Here is a 16,907-nt window from a genome sequence, read left to right on the forward strand (position 1 = left end):
CTGCCCTCCATTCACACTGTGCGGTACCGCAGCGCTGTGTGTGCTCTGCATTCAGTGCTTACCTATGAGCTGCTCTGGCTGCCTCCCTGGCACACACTGGCAGACAATAGGACACTGCTTGAAGGGCAGACTGAGCTCTCCGGGCAGCAGCAGCAAAGCCCTGGGGACGATACCACCTCCATCCGGGAGGGGGGGAGCTCTAAAACCTTTCTCATCCTTATTTTCTATATCAGACACTATAATTTCTATTCCTTATAAAGGTGATAAATGTAGATAACTTCCTAACTATAAGTATCGTAAACAATGGATGAGTCCGGATAGGGGTTGGTATAGAGGGGTGTGTAGGGTGGAGCTCCCCCCGGCAGGCTGCAGAGTGGTACACGCCATGAGCAGGCTCAGCTCCGGGCTCGGCTGTGGTCGCCAGTACTAGTAATGGCCGCCGTCTCCCCAATACCGAATTGATACTTTATTTGGATACATTGTATCACAGCCCGGAGCAACATGGCGAATAGGAGAGGAGAGCTGACCGGGGAGGAGAAGACGCTGGTGACGGTCATCTCCAAAGGTGGGTGTGCCATAGATATCACCGGGGGAGGATGCTGGGAGCTGTAGTCCTGGAGCGAACATCACACTCTGTTATGGGGGATATGTAGATGAGACTGTTATGGGGGATCTGTAGATGAGGCTGTTATGGGGGATCTGTAGATGACACACTGTTATGGGGGGTCTGTAGATGACACACTGTTATGGGGGATCTGTAGATGACACACTGTTATGGGGGGTCTGTAGATGACACACTGTTATGGGGGATCTGTAGATGACACACTGTTATGGGGGATCTGTAGATGACACACTGTTATGGGGGGTCTGTAGATGACACACTGTTATGGGGGATCTGTAGATGACACACTGTTATGGGGGATCTGTAGATGACACACTGTTATGGGGGATCTGTAGATGACACACTGTTATGGGGGATCTGTAGATGACACACTGTTATGGGGGATCTGTAGATGACACACTGTTATGGGGGATCTGTAGATGACACACTGTTATGGGGGATCTGTAGATGACACACTGTTATGGGGGATCTGTAGATGACACACTGTTATGGGGGGTCTGTAGATGACACACTGTTATGGGGGGTCTGTAGATGACACACTGTTATGGGGGGTCTGTAGATGACACACTGTTATGGGGGGTCTGTAGATGACACACTGTTATGGGGGGTCTGTAGAGGACACTGTTATGGGGGATCTGTAGATGACACTGTTATGGGGGATCTGTAGATGACACTGTTATGGGGGATGTGTAGAGGACACACTGTTATGGGGGATGTGTAGAGGACACACTGTTATGGGGGATGTGTAGAGGACACACTGTTATGGGGGATCTGTAGATGACACTGTTATGGGGGTCTGTAGATGATACTGTTATGGGGGATCTGTAGAGGACACTCTGTTATGGGGGTCTGTAGATGACACTGTTATGGGGGTCTGTAGATGACACTGTTATGGGGGATCTGTAGATGATACTGTTATGGGGGATCTGTAGGTGACACACTGTTATGGGGGTCTGTAGATGACACACTGTTATGAGGATCTGTAGAGGACACACTGTTATGGGGGATCTGTAGATGATACTGTTATGGGGGGTCTGTAGATGACACTGTTATGGGGGTCTGTAGATGATACTGTTATGGGGGGTCTGTAGATGATACTGTTATGGGGGTCTGTAGATGATACTGTTATGGGGGATCTGTAGATGACACTGTTATGGGGGTCTGCAGTGTAGACGGACACTGTTGTTCTCCTCCTGTAGTCCTGGGCTCAGATGTTTGTTTTTCCTGATACTTTTATTCCGTCTTGTTGTCATTTTATCACTCTCCGTGTTTTGGAGGCGGTGGACCTGTTCTGCGCTCTGCGCTAATCTGCACTAGACATAATTAAAGAGATAATCTGCAGCGATTAGAGCCGGGCACATGACCTGCTCTCTGACTAATCTCTGCTCAGTCAGATCTGCGCTCTGGCCGTTCCTGATCGGTCCCTGAAGGGTTAAATTCCAATAATCTGGGATTTACAGGACAGGGAAGGCGCCAGGAATTAGGGAACCTCCAGAATTGCATTCACTCCGTCCCCATGTACTTTAACCCCTTAAAGGGGTATTCCAGGAAAAAAATTTTTTTTATATATCAACTGGTTCCAGAAAGTTAAACAGATTTGTAAATTACTTTTATTAAAAAATCTTAATCCTTTCAGTACTTATGAGCTTCTGAAGTTTAGGTTGTTCTTTTCTGTCTAAGTTCTCTCTGATGACACGTGTCTCGGGAACCGCCCAGTTTAGAAGCAAGTTCCCATAGCAAACCTCTTCTAAACTGGGCGGTTCCCGAGACACGTGTCATCAGAGAGGACTTAGACGGAAAAGAACAACCTTAACTTCAGAAGCTCATAAGTACTGAAAGGATTAAGATTTTTTTAATAGAAGTAATTTACAAATCTGTTTAACTTTCTTTAGCCAGTTGATATATAAAAAAAAGTTTTTTCCTGGATAACCCCTTTTAAGGACTCAGCCCATTTTGGCCTTAAGGACTCAGACAATTTAATTTTGACGTTTTCGTTTTTTTCCTCCTCGCCTTCTAAAAATCATAACTCTTTTATATTTTCATCCACAGACTAGTATGAGGACCAGTTGTCCTTTGTAATGACATCACTCATTGTATCACAAAATGTATGGCGCAACCAAAAAACACTATTTTTGTGGGGAAATTAAAAAGAAAAACGCAATTTTGCTAATTTTGGAAGGTTTTGTTTTCACGCCGTACAATTTACGGTAAAAATGACGTGTTCTTTATTCTGAGGGTCAATACGATTAAAATGATACCCATTATTACATACTTTTATTTTATTGTTGTGCTTAAAAAAAATCACAAACTTTTTAACCAAATTAGTACGTTTATAATCCCTTTATTTTGATGACCTATAACTTTTTTATTTTTCCGTATAAGCGGCGGTATGAGGGCTAATTTTTTGCGCCATGATCTGTACTTTTTTTTGATACCACATTTGCATATAAAAAACTTTTAATAAATTTTTTATAATTTTTTTTTTTAATAAAATGTATTAAAAAGTTTGCAATTTTGGACTTATTTACGTTCACGCCGTTCACCGTACGGGATCATTAACATTTTATTTTAATAGTTCGGACATTTACGCACGCAGCGATACCAAATATGTCTATGAAATTTATTTTTTACGCTTTTTGGGGGTAAAATAGGAAAAAACGGATGTTTTACTTTTTTATTGGGGGAGGGGATTTTTCACTTTTTTTTTACTTTTACTTTAAAAATTTTTAAATTTTTTTTTACACTTGAATAGTCCCCATAGGGGACTATTCATAGCAATACCATGATTGCTAATACTGATCTGTTCTATGTATAGGACAAAGAACAGATCAGTGTTATCGGTCATCTTCTGCTCTGGTCTGCTCGATCACAGACCAGATCAGGAGACGCCGGGAGCCGGACGGAGGCAGGAGAGGGGACCTCCGTGCGGCGTTCTGAATGATCGGATCCTCGCAGCATTGCTGCGGGCGATCAGATCATTCATTGAAATCGCGTACTGCCGCAGATGCCGTGATCTGTATTGATCCCATCATCTGAGGGGTTAATGGCGGACGCCCGCGAGATCGCGGGCGTCAGCAATTGCCGGCGGGTCCCTGGCTGCGATCAGCAGCCGGGATCAGCCGCGCTTGACACGGGCATCGCTCCGATGCCCGCGGTTATGCACAGGACGTAAATGTACGTCCTGGTGGGTTAAGTACCACCCCACCAGGACGTACATTTATGTCCTGCGTCCTTAAGGGGTTAAAGGAGCTCTCCGGCAGAACTGTGTTCTACCCAGGGCAGGGCCTGGGGGAGGGGCTTGCGAGTCCTTGTTTCTTGCTCCACCCCCATAGGCCCTGCAATCACCATAACCCAATATATTGATTTAGCTGAATGTTCCTATCATAGCCTTGTCCTCTATTATTAATATACAGATGGCCGGGGGGGGGGGGGGTGATGTTGGGTCAGATAGTGCTGTATCCCTGTCTCTCTGTAAATGATGGAGATTAAAATATTACTGTCTCCCTCTCTCCCTCTGTAAATGGCATAGGCACAGATAGTACTGCCTCCCTGTCTCTCTCTCTGTAAATGATATAGGTGCAGGTAGTACTGCCTCCCCCTGTGAATGATGTAGGTGCAGGTAGTACTGCCTCCCCCTGTGAATTATATAGGTGCATGTAGTACTGCCTCCCCCTGTGAATGATATAGGTGCAGGTAGTACTGCCTCCCCCTGTGAATGATGTAGGTGCAGGTAGTACTGCCTCCCCCTGTGAATGATGTAGGTGCAGGTAGTACTGTCTCCCCCTGTGAATGATATAGGTGCAGGTAGTACTGCCTCCCCCTGTGAATGATGTAGGTGCAGGTAGTACTGCCTCCCCCTGTGAATGATGTAGGTGCAGGTAGTACTGCCTCCCCCTGTGAATGATATAGGTGCAGGTAGTACTGCCTCCCCCTGTGAATGATATAGGTGCAGGTAGTACTGCCTCCCCCTGTGAATGATGTAGGTGCAGGTAGTACTGTCTCCCCCTGTGAATGATGTAGGTGCAGGTAGTACTGTCTCCCCCTGTGAATGATGTAGGTGCAGGTAGTACTGTCTCCCCCTGTGAATGATATAGGTGCAGGTAGTACTGTCTCCCCCTGTGAATGATATAGGTGCAGGTAGTACTGCCTCCCCCTGTGAATGATGTAGGTGCAGGTAGTACTGTCTCCCCCTGTGAATGATATAGGTGCAGGTAGTACTGTCTCCCCCTGTGAATGATATAGGTGCAGGTAGTACTGTCTCCCCCTGTGAATGATATAGGTGCAGGTAGTACTGTCTCCCCCTGTGAATGATGTAGGTGCAGGTAGTACTGTCTCCCCCTGTGAATGATATAGGTGCAGGTAGTACTGTCTCCCCCTGTGAATGATATAGGTGCAGGTAGTACTGTCTCCCCCTGTGAATGATATAGGTGCAGGTAGTACTGTCTCCCCCTGTGAATGATATAGGTGCAGGTAGTACTGTCTCCCCCTGTGAATGATGTAGGTGCAGGTAGTACTGTCTCCCCCTGTGAATGATATAGGTGCAGGTAGTACTGCCTCCCCCTGTGAATGATATAGGTGCAGGTAGTACTGTCTCCCCCTGTGAATGATGTAGGTGCACGTAGTACTGCCTCCCCCTGTGAATGATATAGGTGCAGGTAGTACTGCCTCCCCCTGTGAATGATGTAGGTGCAGGTAGTACTGCCTCCCCCTGTGAATGATATAGGTGCAGGTAGTACTGCCTCCCCCTGTGAATGATGTAGGTGCAGGTAGTACTGCCTCCCCCTGTGAATGATGTAGGTGCAGGTAGTACTGCCTCCCCCTGTGAATGATGTAGGTGCAGGTAGTACTGTCTCCCCCTGTGAATGATGTAGGTGCAGGTAGTACTGTCTCCCCCTGTGAATGATGTAGGTGCAGGTAGTACTGTCTCCCCCTGTGAATGATATAGGTGCAGGTAGTACTGTCTCCCCCTGTGAATGATGTAGGTGCAGGTAGTACTGCCTCTCCCTGTGAATGATGTAGGTGCAGGTAGTACTGCCTCCCCCTGTGAATGATGTAGGTGCAGGTAGTACTGTCTCCCCCTGTGAATGATGTAGGTGCAGGTAGTACTGTCTCCCCCTGTGAATGATATAGGTGCAGGTAGTACTGCCTCCCCCTGTGAATGATATAGGTGCAGGTAGTACTGTCTCCCCCTGTGAATGATGTAGGTGCACGTAGTACTGCCTCCCCCTGTGAATGATGTAGGTGCAGGTAGTACTGTCTCCCCCTGTGAATGATGTAGGTGCAGGTAGTACTGCCTCCCCCTGTGAATGATGTAGGTGCAGGTAGTACTGCCTCCCCCTGTGAATGATATAGGTGCAGGTAGTACTGCCTCCCCCTGTGAATGATGTAGGTGCAGGTAGTACTGCCTCTCCCTGTGAATGATGTAGGTGCAGGTAGTACTGCCTCCCCCTGTGAATGATGTAGGTGCAGGTAGTACTGCCTCCCCCTGTGAATGATGTAGGTGCAGGTAGTACTGCCTCTCCCTGTGAATGATGTAGGTGCAGGTAGTACTGCCTCCCCCTGTGAATGATGTAGGTGCAGGTAGTACTGCCTCTCCCTGTGAATGATATAGGTGCAGGTAGTACTGCCTCCCCCTGTGAATGATGTAGGTGCAGGTAGTACTGCCTCTCCCTGTGAATGATGTAGGTGCAGGTAGTACTGCCTCCCCCTGTGAATGATATAGGTGCAGGTAGTACTGCCTCCCCCTGTGAATGATGTAGGTGCAGGTAGTACTGCCTCCCCCTGTGAATGATGTAGGTGCAGGTAGTACTGCCTCCCCCTGTGAATGATGTAGGTGCAGGTAGTACTGTCTCCCCCTGTGAATGATGTAGGTGCAGGTAGTACTGTCCCCCATGTCACAGCAGAACTTTCTTCTGAATGATGAATTGGCCGATCTCCATCCTGCCGGGAAATCTCCAGATCACCCGACGGCCCCTCTGACAGCTCCGGTTATTGGTCTTTAGTCGCACTTTGTCTTCATTAGCTGCAGAACAGGTCTATACCACCCTCGGTTGTGGTCTCCCCCCGGTGGCCCTCCCTTGTCTGCAACGGTCAACTGCTCCTGATCTACCTTCACGTCTTCTCGGCAAGACGTGGCGGCACCATGGCAACCACAAATCTTCTGATACCTCTGTACTTTATGTGAGAACCGTGCTCGGATACAATGAATGTATCCAAGCAATATCCTAATTCCTTATGTATTTGCTCTGATAACAGGAGTACACAGGGGCGTAACTGTACATACATTACCTATTCTGTACTGATCCTGAGTTATATCCTGTATTATACTCCAGAGCTGCACTCACTATTCTGCTGGTGGGGTCACTGTGTACATACATTACATTACTTATCCTGTACTGATCCAGAATTATATCCTGTATTATACTCCAGAGCTGTACTCACTATTCTACTGGTGAGGTCACTGTGTACATACATTACATTACTTATCCTGTACTGATCCTGAGTTATATCCTGTATTATACTCCAGAGCTGTACTCACTATTCTGCTGGTGAGGTCACTGTGTACATACATTACATTACTTATCCTGTACTGATCCTGAGTTATATCCTGTATTATACTCCAGAGCTGTACTCACTATTCTGCTGGTGAGGTCACTGTGTACATACATTACATTACTTATCCTGTACTGATCCTGAGTTATATCCTGTATTATACTCCAGAGCTGCACTCACTATTCTGCTTGTGGGGTCACTGTGTACATACATTGCTGATCCTGTACTGATCCTGAGTTATATCGTATTATACTCCAGAGCTGTACTCACTATTCTGCTGGTGAGATCACTGTGTACATACATTATATTACTTATCCTGTACTGATCCTGAGTTATATCCTGTATTATACTCCAGAGCTGTACTCACTATTCTGCTGGTGAGGTCACTGTGTACATACATTACATTACTTATCCTGTACTGATCCTGAGTTATATCCTGTATTATACTCTAGAGCTGTACTCACTATTCTGCTGGTGGGGTCACTGTGTACATACATTACATTACTTATCCTGTACTGATCCTGAGTTATATCCTGTATTATACTCCAGAGCTGTACTCACTATTCTGCTGGTGAGGTCACTGTGTACATACATTACATTGCTTATCCTGTACTGATCCTGAGTTATATCCTGTATTATACTCCAGAGCTGTACTCACTATTCTGCTGGTGAGGTCACTGTGTACATACATTACTGATCCTGTACTGATCCTGGACCTACCTTTTTTTAATCATTTTAGTATTTTCATATTTTTCTCAGCATTTCCTTTGTTCCCATTGCAGGGAATGTTCAGGAAGCCGTCACACTCCTGGGGAGTAAAGATGTTCGTGTTAACTGTTTGGATGAGGTAAGCGCAAAGGTCACATGACAGCGAGTTCAGGCACCAATGAGTTAAAGGGGGGGTGCAAATCTTTTTTTATATACAGTCTGTTATATACAGGTATCTCAAAATGTGAAACAACTGTGGTTGGTGGGTTCAGCAGAAGGTGCAGTCACCTGTAGGACTCTATGGGACCCTCGGGCCCCTTCTCCTCCCTTACATGCTCTGTGGTGGTCTCTGTATGAGAGGAGCAGGGGCCCGGAGCCCGAGGGTCCCATAGAGTATCATCACATTAATCGATCGGCCCTCGTGTTCGCTCTCCGGATCTATAACTCTCCGTACGAGAGAATCCCGTCTCCCTGTATACAGGATACAAACCTCCGGTCTGAGGGGATCCAGGAGAACTTCTCTAAGATTTGGATCATCACCAACAAGAAGGTGATGTCTCCTACAGGAGGTGTCAACCCTCGGGAATCTTCCATCCTGTCTTGGGAATCAGTTAGGTTGTGTCCTTTAAAAACCAGCGCCACCCGCATCCAAAGGTCCTGTGCGGTATTGCAAGAGAACTTCAACTGCAAGAGATTAGAGCTGCAGTACCAGACACGGCCTGTGGACAGAGGTGGAAAAAAATAGGTTTTTGTTTTCTTTAATCGTCTATAGCAGTGGTCTCAGAACTGTGGCCCTCCAGCTGTTGCAAAAGTAGAACTCTCAGCATGCCCGGACAGTGCCCCCATACTAAGATAAGCTACAGCAATGACAGCACCGCTCCCCCATAATAATGAAAGCTACAATGTGCCAAGGCAGTGACATCCACAGTGCCCCCATAATAAAATCAGATATAATGTGACATCCACAGTGCCCCCATAATAAAATCATATATAATGTGACATCCACAGTGCCCCCATAATAATGAAAGCTACAATGTGCCATGGCAGTGACAACCATAGCGCCCCCATAATAAAATCATATATAATGTGACATCCACAGTGCCCCCATAATAATGAAAGCTACAATGTGCCATGGCAGTGACAACCATAGCGCCCCCATAATAAAATCATATATAATGTGACATCCACAGTGCCCCCATAATAATGAAAGCTACAATGTGCCATGGCAGTGACAACCATAGCGCCCCCATAATAAAATCATATATAATGTGACATCCACAGTGCCCCCATAATAAAATCAGATATAATGTGACATCTACAGTGCCCCCATAATAAGATTAGCTACAATGTGTCATAGCAGTGACAGCCACAGTGCCCCCATAATAAGGACAGCTACAATGTGTCATAGCAGTGACAGTCACAGTGCCCTCATAATAAGGTTATCTACAGTGTGCCATAACAGTGACAACCATAGCGCCCCCATAATAAGATCAGATATAATGTGGCATCCACAGTGCCTCCATAGCTACAATGTGCCAAAATTAGTGTCAACCATAGCGCTCCATTATAAAATCAGATATAATTTGACAGCCACAGTGCCCCCATAATAAGGACAGCTACAATGTGACATAGCAGTAACAGCCACAGTGCCCCCATAATAAGGACAGCTACAATGTGCCAAAGCAGTAACAGCCACAGTGCCCCCATAATGAGGACAGCTACAATGTGCCAAAGCAGTAACAGCCATGGTGCCCCCATAATAAAGACATCAACAATGTGACATAGCAGTGACAGCCACAGTGCCCCCATAATAAGGTCAGCTACAATGTGACATAACAGTGACAGACACAGTGCCCCCATAATAAGGTCAGCTACAATGTGACATAACAGTGACAGACACAGTGCCCCCATAATAAGGACAGCTACAATGGGGACATAACAGTGACAGCCACAGTGCCCCCATAATAAGGTTATCTACAGTGTGCCATAACAGTGACAACCATAGCGCCCCCATAATAAGATCCGATATAATGTGGCATCCACAGTGCCCCCATAGCTACAATGTGCCAAAATTAGTGTCAACCATAGCGCTCCATTATAAAATCAGATATAATTTGAAAGCCACAGTGCCCCCATAATAAGGACAGCTACAATGTGACATAGCAGTAACAGCCACAGTGCCCCCATAATAAGGTCAGCTACAATGTGCCAAAGCAGTAACAGCCATGGTGCCCCCATAATAAGGACAGCTACAATGTGTCATAGCAGTGACAGCCACAGTGCCCCCATAATAAGGACAGCTACAATGTGACAGACACAGTGACAGCCACAGTGCCCCCATAATAAGTACAGCTACAATGTGCCAAAGCAGTAACAGCCACAGTGCCCCCATAATAAGTACAGCTACAATGTGCCAAAGCAGTAACAGCCATGGTGCCCCCATAATAAAGACATCAACAATGTGACATAGCAGTGACAGCCACAGTGCCCCCATAATAAGGACCGCTACAATGTGACATAACAGTGACAGCTACAGTGCCCCCATAATAAGGTCAGCTACAATGTGCCATAACAGTGACAACCACAGTGCCCCCATAATAAGGACAGCTACAATGTGCCATAACAGTGACAACCACAGTGCCCCCATAATAAGGTCAGCTGCAATGTGCCATAACAGTGACAGCCACAGTGCCCCATAATAGTGTCCCATCCCCAGTGATGTAGACTATGATGTCATTTATCTCTTCCAGCACGGGATGACCCCCCTGATGCACGCCGCCTACAAGGGGAAGGTGGACATGTGTGAACTGCTGCTGCAGCACGGCGCCGACGTCAACTGCAACGAGCACGAGCACGGATACACCGCCCTGATGTTCGCTTGTCTGTCAGGTACTGGGGCCGCCGCCACACTGCAGCAAAAATCCAGCTGTGCAGATCTTAAAAGGTCCCATCAACTTCGTGATCCTCTCCAGCATTTTACCATTTACAAGATCTCTGCTTGTTGCTGTGAATGGGAACATTCTAACATGTTAGAGGCTGAAAACTTGTGCTGTGTTAATACTTCTCACAGCTGAGGGTTTGTTACAGTTGTATCCAGTCTAGGCAATCCTTTCACTGTCCTGGTAGATTGTTACAATGTGTCGGCCTGGAATCCTGGTTGTTGTCTACATTGGACACAATTGTAACAATCTGATTTAAACAAAAAAATGATCATTATTATTATTATTATGTCTCCACGGCAACAGACTACAAACAAACCCAGTGTAGTCAGATCCTGGAAACGTATAAGGCCGGGTTCACATCACGTTTTTGCCATGCTGTTTTCAATCAGTTTTTCTAAAGAAAACTGTATGGCAAAAAAACGGATGGAACAGTATGGGAAAAAGTAAACAGTATACTGTTTTTAAAAGTGCATACAGTTCCGTCAGTTTTTATATAAAAAAAAAATTTCCATTGACATCCATGTTAAAAAAAAATAAAAAAAACGTATGCGGTTGAAGTACGGTTTTTAAACCGGAGACAAAACCGCGGTCAACCTTGGGTTTTGACTCCGGTTTAAAAGCCGTACTTCAACCGCATACGTTTTGTTTTTTTTACATGGACGTCAATGGGAAACGCACATGTATACAGTTTTTACTTTGCACATGCGCATTTGCATCCTAAAGTCCCCACCCAACACCCCTCCCATTAAAAATGGACAAAATTTTCTAAAACGTATGTTTTTTTTGTTTTTTTTTATAAAAACGGACGGAACTGTATGCACTTTTAAAAACAGTATACGGTTTACTTTTTCCCATACGGTTCCATCCGTTTTTTTGCCATACGGTTTTCTTTAGAAAAACTGATTGAAAACTGTATGGCAAAAGCGTGGTGTGAATCCAGCCTTAGGCTGGGTTCACACCACGTTTTTCAAATACGGTAACCGTATACGGTTTTCCGCAAAAAAACTTATACAACCGTATCCGAAACCGTATGCATAGAGAATGCATTGTAAACCGTATTCCCAATGTTGTGTACGGTTGCATCCGTTTTGCCTCGGATACGGTTTTGCCGATTTTTCAACCGTAGGCAAAAACGCTGTCGACCACGTTTTTGCCTCCGGTTGGCAAACCTTATGCGAACGATATGCGGTTCTTTTAACATTGTTGTCTATGAGAACCGTACACAGAATTTCAGAATACGGTTGCACACGGTTTTGCTAATCCGTTTTTGGAGTTGACACATGCGCAGATTGGAATTTCAATAGAACAATAATAACTTTATTAAATTGCTGGAAAACTAATTCCAACAAAATAGCAAAACCGTTGGCAAAAACTGATGCAAACGGATAGAACCGTACGGGGAAAAACTGTATACGTTTTAATTTGGAGTCATACGGTTGTATAAGGTTTTTGCCGTACGTTTTTTAGCGGAAAACCGTATACGGTGACCATATTTGAAAAGCGTGGTGTGAATCCAGCCTTACTCTGCTCCCTCTTGATAACATGTAGATCAGTGTTTCCCAACCGATGCGCCTCCATCCAGCTGTTGCAAAACTACAACTCCCAGCATGCCCGGACAGCCTACGGCTGTCCGGGCATGCTGGGAGTTGTAGTTTTGCAACAGCTGGATGGAGGCGCATTGGTTGGGAAATGCATTACCCATTCCCTGCAGCATTGGTCAGGCAACTTCTTGGAAGACAAAAGTATTCACCCCCCCCCCCCAGTGAGTATTATGGGAATTTTGGGGTGGAGTTCCCCTTTAGTGAGTTTTACTGCACTATAAAAAGGTTTGTAAATAGGTCTAAACTGTTATAATGATAAAACCTTCTGCAGCTTGTCTTACTCGCAGCAGATGGTTTGTTACAATGTATCAGGTTCGAAAAATCATTTTTTCCATGCTGATGCAATGTAAACCTTCCCAATTTACAGCAAGCAGAAATCTATAAAGAAGTGACCAGCGACCAATCACAGCTCAGCTTTCATAGACACCGCTCAAAAATAATAAAGTGAACACTTAAACAACACAATGTAACTCCAAGTCACTGACACTTGTGTGAGATCCCACTGTCCACTCAGGAAGAACACTGATTGACAATCAATTTCACATGGAACAGACAACAGGTGGAAATTATAGGCAATTAGCAAGACACCCCCAATAAAGGAGTGGTTCTGCAGGTGGTGACCACAGACCACTTCTCAGTTCCTAGGCTTCCTGGCTGATGTTTTGGTCTCTTTTGAATGCTGGCGGTGCTTTCACTCTAGTGGTAGCATGAGACGGAGTCTACAACCGACACAAGTGGCTCGGGTAGTGCAGCTCATCCAGGATGGCACATCAATGCGAGCTGTGGCAAGAAGGTTTGCTGTGTCTGTCAGCGCAGTGTCCAGAGCATGGAGGTGCTACCGGGAGACAGGCCAGTACATCAGGAGACGTGGAGGAGGCCGTAGGAGGGCAACAACCCAGCAGCAGGACCTCTACCTCTGCCTATGTGCAAGGAGGAGCAGGAGGAGCACTGCCAGAGCCCTGCAAAATGACCTCCAGCAGGCCAAAAATGTGTATGTGTCCAATCAAACGGTCAGAAACAGACTCCATGTGGGTGGTATGAGGGCCCGACGTCCACAGGTGGGGGTTGTGCTTACAGCCCAACACCGTGCAGGACGTTTGGCATTTGCCAGAGAACCCCAAGATTGGCAAATTAACCACTGGCGCCCTGTACTCTTCACAGATGAAAGCAGGTTCACACTGAGCACATGTGACAGACGTGACAGAGTCTGGAGACGCCGTGGAGAATGTTCTGCTGCCTGCAACATCCTCCAGCATGATCGATTTGGCGGTGGGTCAGTAATGGTGTGGGGTGGCATTTCTTTGGGGGCTGCACAGCCCTCCATGTGTTTGCCAGAGGTAGCCTGACTGCCATTAGGTACCGAGATGAGATCCTCAGATCCCTTGTGAGACCATATGCTGGTGCGGTTGGCCCTGGGTTCCTCCTAATACAAGACAATGCTAGACCTCATGTGGCTGGAGTGTGTCAGCAGTTCCTACAAGAGGAAGGCATTGATGCTATGGACTGGCCGCCCGTTCCTCTGAATCCGATTGAGCACATCTGGGACGTCTCGCTCCATCCACCACAGACTGTCCAGGAGTTGGCGGATGCTTTAGTCCAGGTCTGGGAGGACATCCCTCAGGAGACCATCCCCCACCTCATCAGGAGCATGCCCAGGCGTTGTAGGGAGGTCATACGGGCACGTGGAGGCCACACACACTACTGAGCCTCATTGGGACTTGTTTTAAGGACATTACATAAAGTTGGATCGGCCTGTAGTGGGGTTTTCCAATGTGATTTTGAGGGTGACTCCATATCCAGACCTCTATGGGTTAATGATTTCCATTGATAATTTTTGTGTGGTTTTGTTGTCAGCGCATTCAACTATGTAAAGAGGAAAGTATTTCATACGATTAGTTCATTCATTCAGATCTACGATGTGTTATCTTAGTGTTCCCTTTATTTTTTTGAGCAGTGTATTAACGAGCTCTGACAAAATGAAAGCTGAGCCGTGATTGGTTGTTATAGGCAATACAAGACCTATTTATATACATATTATATTATATAAAAAAAAATATATATATATATATATAGGCATTACCAGACAGTATTGGTTTCAGGCAGATTAATAAATATCAGGGCCATTGAGTAAACATCCACAGGGTACAGAGAAAAAACATAAGTGATTCCTTAAAAAAATCACCTGGATTTTTGCATTGGTTACTAATAAAGTGTGGTGCACAATCATAGACAACACAATATAGCTAAACTAATTCACTAACAGACCCCGGGTTATCCAGCATTAGGAAGACGCAGCTGCACGGCGGCCACTCTGCACACTGTATGCGCCGCGGCCCCTCTGCAGTTGTCACCTCTCGGAGATACTCACGCAAATCTTCTATCTCCTAGGGAAAAAAGAAATCGTCTGGATGATGTTGGAGGCCGGGGCTGACACCGACGTGGTCAACTCTGTGGGGAGAACGGCCGCGCAAATGGCAGCTTTTGTAGGTAAAATCTTTAATGTTGTGTTTTATATGTTTTGTTTTTTATTATTATTTTTTATATTATTATTAATAATAATGAAAATAATAACATTTGATTATTCATATTGTAATTATTAATTTTTATAATAATTATTATAACAATAAAAATAATATTTATTATTATTATTATTATTATTTGTTTTTTTTATTTGCAGTATTGGTTAACATTGCTTAAAGGGCAGGGTGGTCCCACATTCATAGTGTATATGATTATTATTATTTTTTAACTATCATTATTATTATTTTTATTACTATTATTATTAATATTGTAATTCTTATTCTTTATAATAATAATAATTATAATAAAAATGTTTATTATTATTATTCGTTTTTTTTATTTGCAGTATTGGTTTACATTGCTTAAAGGGCAGGGTGGTCCCACATTCATAGTGTATATGTTTTTTTTTTTTTTTTAACTATCATTATTATTATTTTTATTACTATTATGATTAATATTGTAATTCTTATTCTTTATAATAATAATAATAATTATAATAAAAATGTTTATTATTATTATTATTATTATTAGTTTTTTTTTATTTGCAGTATTGGTTTACATTGCTTAAAGGGCAGGGTGGTCCCACATTCATAGTGTATATGAATTTTACGTCCGTTCCAAAATTATGTACTAAAATTTTGTCTGCCTACTGCCCCCCACTGTTCATGTAGGGGATTTGGAGCTTTGTATCAGGGAAAAAAAAAAACAGAGCCCTGACTGCTATTTATTGTATAATAAAATATCAGATCATCTCTTAAAGACATAAAAGGGTTTATACACCTACCTCAAAATGATGCACATTGGAGGAAGTGCATGAATCCTAATAAATTTGGGGTGTTTTTTTTTTTTTTTTTTTTTTACCCCATTTTCTGTCTAAAAGTAGCAAGAATCAAAAAAAAATTAGCATTATTTTATTTTATTTTTTTTACACCAGAAAACTGGGACAATTAAACTAATAAATCCCACCCCCAACCCCCTTTCTGTTTTAGTTCCTCACTAATAGAGACTAGATATAATTGTAACAATATTTCGTCCTTACTGGTTTAATTCACTGACAGCAAGCAGAGATCTCAAAGATGGCAAAAATATCATTACAGGTTTTAGTTATACAGTTGTTGACCAGTGTTTTCCAACCAGGGTGCCTCAAGCTGTTGCAAAACTACAACTCCCAGCATGCCCGGACAGCCAACGGCTGTCCGGGCATGCTGGGAGTTGTAGTTTTGCAACAGCTGGAGGCACCCCTGGTTGGGAAACACTGACCAATACTATATACTACTACATAGTCCAACATGCTGGGAGTTGTAGTTTTGCAACAGCTGGAGGCACCCTGGTTGGGAAACACTGACCAATACTATATACTACTACATAGTCCAACATGCTGGGAGTTGTAGTTTTGCAACAGCTGGAGGCACCCTGGTTGGGAAACACTGACCAATACTATATACTACTACATAGTCCAACATGCTGGGAGTTGTAGTTTTGCAACAGCTGGAGGCACCCTGGTTGGGAAACACTGACCAATACTATATACTACTATATAGTCCAACATGCTGGGAGTTGTAGTTTTGCAACAGCTGGAGGCACCCCTGGTTGGGAAACACTGACCTATACTATATACTACTACATAGTCCAATATGCTGGGAGTTGTAGTTTTGCAACAGCTGGAGGCACCCTGGTTGGGAAACACTGACCAATACTATATACTACTACATAGTCCAACATGCTGGGAGTTGTAGTTTTGCAACAGCTGGAGGCACCCCTGGTTGGTAAACATTGACCTATACTATATACTACTACATAGTCCAACATGCTGGGAGTTGTAGTTTTGCAACAGCTGGAGGCACCCCTGGTTGGGAAACACTGACCTATACTATATACTACTATATAGTCCAACATGCTGGGAGTTGTAGTTTTGCAACAGCTGGAGGCACCCCTGGTTGGGAAACACTGACCTATACTATA

The 16,907-nt window shown here is 44.5% G+C and overlaps 2 protein-coding genes across 10 annotated transcripts in view; one reads left to right on the forward strand and one right to left on the reverse strand.

Moving 5' to 3' along the window:
- Positions 1-390: 390 nt before the first annotated feature.
- ANKMY2 (ankyrin repeat and MYND domain containing 2) overlaps positions 391-16,907 on the forward strand; it is a 36,789-nt gene continuing 20,272 nt past the window's right edge. The window contains exons 1-4 of the mRNA XM_056518882.1: positions 391-565; positions 7,957-8,021; positions 10,633-10,771; positions 14,814-14,912. Of these exons, the coding sequence (XP_056374857.1) occupies positions 502-565; positions 7,957-8,021; positions 10,633-10,771; positions 14,814-14,912 (367 nt within the window). The 5' untranslated portion in view covers positions 391-501. The remainder of the gene's footprint in view (positions 566-7,956; positions 8,022-10,632; positions 10,772-14,813; positions 14,913-16,907) is intronic.
- LRRC72 (leucine rich repeat containing 72) overlaps positions 8,210-16,907 on the reverse strand; it is a 100,467-nt gene continuing 91,769 nt past the window's right edge. For 8 of the 9 annotated variants that reach the window (XM_056518894.1, XM_056518888.1, XM_056518887.1 and 5 more), the window contains one exon: positions 8,210-8,601. In XM_056518894.1, coding sequence (XP_056374869.1) covers positions 8,321-8,601 — 281 coding nt within the window. In that variant the 3' untranslated portion in view covers positions 8,210-8,320. The remainder of the gene's footprint in view (positions 8,602-16,907) is intronic. The other variant, XM_056518883.1, reaches the window with a different exon arrangement.

This window comes from Hyla sarda, chromosome 5 (genome assembly GCF_029499605.1).
Source record: "Hyla sarda isolate aHylSar1 chromosome 5, aHylSar1.hap1, whole genome shotgun sequence".
Lineage (NCBI taxonomy): Eukaryota > Metazoa > Chordata > Amphibia > Anura > Hylidae > Hyla > Hyla sarda.